Below are 6,103 nucleotides of genomic sequence, written 5' to 3'. Positions count from 1 at the left end.
CGACCTGTAGTCTGCCATGTGGGAGTCCAGAACCTCAACCACCATACCACCTGCTGGTGCCCCCATTACTACTTTTTTAAAGTTTATTTCCTTTGAGAGAGAGAGAGAGAGAGAGAGACCCCTGATCAAGTCCCATTATCCCATTTTTGATTTGATAAATATGAAAATTCACCTAATTTACTTAGGTCAGTTCTTCCTTTAGCTTCAATACATGGTGATCATGCCTAAATCTGTGATATGTTTCCTCATAATCCTTCATTCGTTCATTCAACAAAGATTTATTGGGACTACTATGTGGATACTTCAAAAAGTTCGTAGAGGAGCCAGCAAGTGGCATGGTAGTTGGGGGCGCCAGACTCCCACATGGCTGACCATGGTTTGAGTCTCAGATCTGGTGACTTGCTTTCTCACTTTCTCTCTCTCTCTGTGTCTCTCTCTGGTCAAATTAAAATAATAATAGTAAAATAAAATTAAATTAAAAAATTCTTTAATTTAAAAAGTTCATGAAAAATGGAATTATAGTACAAATTTATTTTAATACAAAAAATAAAAAATTCATGCAATTGTTTCATAATATGTGTTTTTCATGAAGTTTTTGAAGATCCCTCATGTGTATGATAGGTACTATGCTAGGTAATTAGGGTAGAGAAATGAAGATAAAAACATAATCATTGCCTTCAAAGCAACCCATGGGGGGCCAGCAGGTGACAATGGTGGTTAAGATGCTGGCTACCAACATGGCCAACTGTGGTTTGAGGCCTGGACCTGGTGGCTTGCTTTCTCACTTTCTCTCTTTTTCTGTCTTTCTCTGGTGAGTGAATGTGCCCTATAGCAAATAAAATAATAATTATTATTATTATTAATAAAATTAAATAAATCTTTTAAAAATTGATATACTTAAAAACTTAATTTTGTTCTTTTTTTTAAAAAAATTAATTGACAATAGGTAGATGTGCTTATTTTAAAATCCAGAGAGTCTGATTCAGAAAGGTTAGGGTGGGACCTATAGCATTTGCTTCTTTTTTTTTTCTTTTTTCTAGAATATGCCTTTAAAATAAGTACCCTTGGGGCCAGGAGGTGGCATGGTGGTTAAGGGCACTGGACTCCCACATGGCCGACCACAGTTCGAGTCCCGGACTTGGCAACTTGCTTTCTCACTTTCCCTCTCTTGCTTTCTCGCGCTCTCTCTCTCTGTCCCTCTCTGGTCAAATTTTTAAAAAAATTAGTAAATAAAGTTAAATAAAAACAATTCTTCAGAAAAAAAAAATTAATTGCCAGAGGGTGTGAGCCAGAGTGATAGAGAGACAGAGAAGGGCTAGGGAGAAAGCATCCCCCACACACAATGGGGTATGGTCATGTAGAAATCCTTCCTCTTCCATTTCTCCTTTCTGCTGAGATTTTTGGGTATGCACACACATGTGCCTAGTGTATTTTTCAAGCTGCTGGGGCTGGGACTTGAATCACATATCAGTCATATGGGATCCAGCTCCCTTAACCACTAGGTCTTGGGGCCTGTCCTTGTTCTTTGTTTTCTTTTTTTAATTGCCATAGAGTGTGTGTTTCATAGAGTGTGTGTTTTCTTCAGAGAGAGAGAGAGAGAGAGAGAACGCACACCCAGTAGGGCCTGATCATGTCACAATCTCTTTTTCTCAATTCCTTCAGCCTGTCGAGATATGGGGCATGCATACATATGTGCCTAGCACATTTGTCAAGCTACCAGGGCCAGGATTCAAACTAGAGTTGGTCAGCCATGTGAATTTGACTCCCTATGTTCAGGGCTTAACCACTACACTACAGGCTAGCCCTAGTTATATGTTCTTGAGTAACATTGGATCCTAGATCATAGCATTGTAAACAAGGAATCTACTTTTATGCTTTCATTTTTGTTTGTAGAGATTTTTGTCTTCATTGTGTGTGCTTGTCGGAGAGAGAGACAGAGACAGTGAAAGGGAAAGTAAGAAATCAGCCCCGAGGAGGCCATGTCACAATCTCTTCTCCTCCATTCTCCTCCCAGGATCTTGGGCACACATGTATACATGCCCGGCGTAATTTTCAAGCCACCAGGTCTGGGACCTGAACTGTGGTCAGCCATGTGAGAGTCCAGCAACATAACTGCTATGCCATCTGCTTGTCCCATACCTTTATGTTTTCTTAAAAAATACAAAGATCAAAAATGAAAGTGATGTATGATAAAAATCCAAAATAAAGCTCTCACTTACAAGGAAATGCTTAGCATAGAACCATTTATCAGGCATATGAAAAGATTCGTAAATGTGCACAATACCGTGTAACCGGGTCTGCCCGCTGCCATCGTCTTTCGCTACCATCTCCACTGACTTATAATCTTCAAAATGGGCTAGTGTTTCATTGGAGGATTTCCATTCTAGCATGAGTGAACTGAAATTGTCAAACTTTCTCCTGTGTTGATCAAACACTGTCAATTCTAGGATTGTGTCCCTCAGACTTGATACAGGAATCTGCATTAAAATAAAAAGTAATGAAAGAGAAAAACAAACAAACAATAGCCTAAGAGGTGGTAAGCTATCCCTGAAGCTAGACATCATTCTTTTAAGATGTTTACTTTGATAATCTGCAAACCTGTAGATATGTTGAAATAAAAGTATAATGCATACCTACTTACGCCTCACCTGGATTCACCAATTTTTTTTTTTTTTTAATTTGCTATAAGGTGTGGCATTCACCAGAAAAGACAGAGAGGCAGAGAAAGTAAGAAAGCACCCTCTGGGGAGAAGGCAACACTCCCTTCTCCTTTTTTTTCTTCTCAAGATTTTGAACACACTTGCACATGTGCCTAATGTGTGTGTGTGATTTTTAAAAATTATTTATTTAATTTTATTTATTCATTCATTTTTTAAATTTTATTTTGACCCAAGAGAAACACAGAGAGAGAGAGAGAGGGAAAAAGGGAAAAGTGAGAAGGCAAGCCATCAGCTCCGGGACTCGAACCGTGGTCAACCATATGGAAGTGTCCAGTGCCTTAACCACCACACCACCTGCTGGTCCTACAATGTGTTTTACAAGCTGCTCAGTCCAGGACACAAACCATGTAGTAGGCCATGTGGGATCCAGCCACCTTAATCATGTGCCACAAGCTGGCCCTGGATTTATCAATTCCTTTTTTATTTCCTTATAAGAATTATTTAATTTTATTTGTTATTATTTTGTAATTTGACCAGAGAGGGAAAGTGAGAATAAAAGGACATAAACCATGGTCAACTATGTAAGAGTCCAATGCCTTAATCACTACTCTTCTGGACCCTGGATTTACCAATTCTTTTTTTTTTTTTAACAGAGATTTTTGCTAGAGGGTGCAGGGGGGATAGCCATGCCACTATCCTTTCTCCTCCATTCTCTTCTCGGGATTTTGGGCATGTCGGGCATGTATGCACATGTGTCTGGCTTGAGTTTTTTAAAAATTATTTATTTATTTATTTATTTATTTTTAAACAAGTGATAGAATGAAAATTGAAGGTGCACAATGTAATGTAATTTTTTTTTGAGAGTTTTTTTGCTATAGGGTGCGTGCGCTCGCCAGACAGACAGAGACATAGAGACAGAAAGCGAGAAGTCACTCCCCAGGGGGGATGGTCACGCTGCAATCCCCTCTCCTCCATTCTCCTCTTGGGATCTTGGGCATGCACGCACACGCACCTGGCGTGAGTTTTAAACCACCGGGTCGGGGACACGAACCGCAGTCGACTACGTGGGAGTCCAGTGACATAGCCATTACGCTAACTGCTGGTTCCCCCTGGCTTGAGTTTTAAGCTGCTGGGTCCGGGACTCAAACTGTGGTTGACTATATGGTAGTCCAGCGACATAACCATTATGCCATCTGCTGGTCCCGGATTTGCCAATTATTTTTTATTTTTTTGGAAAGGTTTTTGCTATAGTGTGCGTGTGCTCGCCAGACAGACAGAGAGAGACAGAGAGATAGAAAGTGAGAAATCATCCCCCAGGGAGGATGGCCACGCCACAATCCCTTCTCCTCCATTCTCCTCTCGGGATCTTGGGCACGCACGCACACGTGCCCTGCGTGAGTTTTAAGCCACTGGGTCCGGGACGCAAACCACGATCGACTAGGTGGGAGTCCAGCGACATAACCATTATGCTAACTGCTGGTCCCGGATTTGCCAATTATTAACATTTCATTACATTTGCTTTCTTGCTCTTCCTTTCTCACTGTCCATATATGGGAGGGAGGGAGTTGTTTTCTGAATGATGTAGGCATCATGGCACTTTACCCCTAAATATTTCAGCATGCATTTCCAAGGAATGAAAACAGTCTCCTATGTAAGAAAACAATGTTATCACATAAGAATATTTCATTTATTTTTTTAATTGCCAGAGGAAACATATTGACTAGAGAGAAGACAGGGCAGAGAGAAAAGGGGAGAAAGGACTTCTTAATGGGGCATGATCACACTACAATCCCTTCTCCATTTCTCCCTCCTTTTGGAATATCAAGCACACATGCATATGTGCCTGGTGCTTTTCCATCCACTGGGTCTGGGACTTGAATCATGTGATTGCCCATGTGGGATTCAGATTCCTTAACCACCAGGCCATCAGTTGGCCCAATGTTACTTATTTATAATAAAAGATCTAGAAGGGAAAGATATGAGCAAAATTTTTGGAAGTTATTCAGAGAGAAGTCAATCATCTATTGTCAGGACCAGCATATGGTGTAATGGTTACGTCACTGGACTCCCACATAGCTGACTGCAGTTCAAGTCCCCGACCTAGCAGCCTGCAACTCACACCAGGTACATGTGAGTGCATGCCCAAAATCCTGAGGGGAGAATGGAGAAGAGGTTGTGGCATGGCCAGACCCCTGGGGGATGATTTCTCGCTTTCTGTCTCTCTGGTGAGTGCACATGCCCTATAGCAAAAATCTATTTTAAAAATATCTATTTCTATAATCACAAGCTGACTACATACCTGAGTATAGTCATCAATGTCATGTCACTAATGGGTAACCAATTTTTTTTTTAAGAGAGATTTTACTATAGGGTGCATGTGTTCACTGGAGAGATAGAGAGAAAGACAGACAGAAAGTGAGAAATCACCCCCCCCCAGGGGGGATGACCACGCCACAATCCCTTCTCCTCTTGGGACCCTGGGCATGCAAGCACATACGCCCTATGTGAGTTACAAGCCACCAGGTTCAGGACTCAGACCACGGTCTATTACCTGGGAGTCCAGGAGTCAAGTGATATAACCATTATGCCATCTGCTGATCCCCAAGGGTAACCAATTCTAACCTAGATCAATCACCTTTTCTTATACAACATCAGAGAAAGAATAAGAAATAAAACAGTTTACTTAATTTAATTTTTAAAAAAGATTGACTTATTTAATTAATTTTTTTATTATTAATTTTTAAATTTGACCAGGGAAAGACGGAGAGAGAGAAATGGAAAGTAAGAAAGCTAGCACCAGGTCCAAGACTTGAACCACAGTCAACCATGTGGGAGTCCAACACCTTAACCACCACATCACGTGCTGGCCCTCAATTCCCTTAATTTTAACAAAACAAAAGCTGTATCTTGACCCTTTATCTCTAAAGCAAGAAAGACAAAAGTGCTCAGTTAGTTGGAAACATACTTTGTACTTACCAGTTGTTTGTTGTGCTGTGGCAGAGGACACGGCTGAGCACCAGCTGGAACCTTATATACTGGGGTTACTGACATACTGGCAGGGTGGGCACATATGAAGTGTACTTGCACAACCTCTACAGCTGGACTAGGGTTCAGGACTCCTGGGTGATTTCCAATTCGGAATGTAAGAACCTTTAAGGAAATACCAGAGCAAGAGGTAATTAAGAATAGATACATGAAGTCAGCCTGCCAATCTAAATTCATTAAATTATTCAAATACCAATATAGAGTCCCTTTGGACATTATAATCAGGAAAATTCCTTAAAGATTTGGATAAATGTTAAAGGCTAAGGGTACTAATATCATTGGAATTTGAAAACAAATGGAACATTGAAAAATCTAATTTTGGGGGTCAAGAGGTGGCAGGGTGGTTGAAGAGCTGGACTCCCACATGGCCAACCCCAGTTTGAGTCCCGGACCTGGCA

General features: G+C 40.9%; 1 protein-coding gene across 1 annotated transcript in view; it reads right to left on the bottom strand.

The window, feature by feature from the left end:
* The window catches only part of NUP210L (nucleoporin 210 like), a 169,517-nt gene that overhangs the window by 70,362 nt on the left and 93,052 nt on the right, over nt 1-6,103 (bottom strand). Inside the window, exons 16-17 of the mRNA XM_006159801.2 lie at nt 5,637-5,810; nt 2,285-2,477 (exon numbers count right to left, since the gene is read on the bottom strand). Coding sequence (XP_006159863.1) covers nt 2,285-2,477; nt 5,637-5,810 — 367 coding nt within the window. The remainder of the gene's footprint in view (nt 1-2,284; nt 2,478-5,636; nt 5,811-6,103) is intronic.

Source organism: Tupaia chinensis, unplaced genomic scaffold, assembly GCF_000334495.1.
Source record: "Tupaia chinensis unplaced genomic scaffold, TupChi_1.0 Scaffold000659_1, whole genome shotgun sequence".
In the NCBI taxonomy this organism is placed as follows: Eukaryota; Metazoa; Chordata; class Mammalia; order Scandentia; family Tupaiidae; genus Tupaia; species Tupaia belangeri.
The sequence above is the reverse complement of the archived record's forward strand: the minus strand, read 5'-3'. Positions and strand labels throughout refer to the sequence as shown.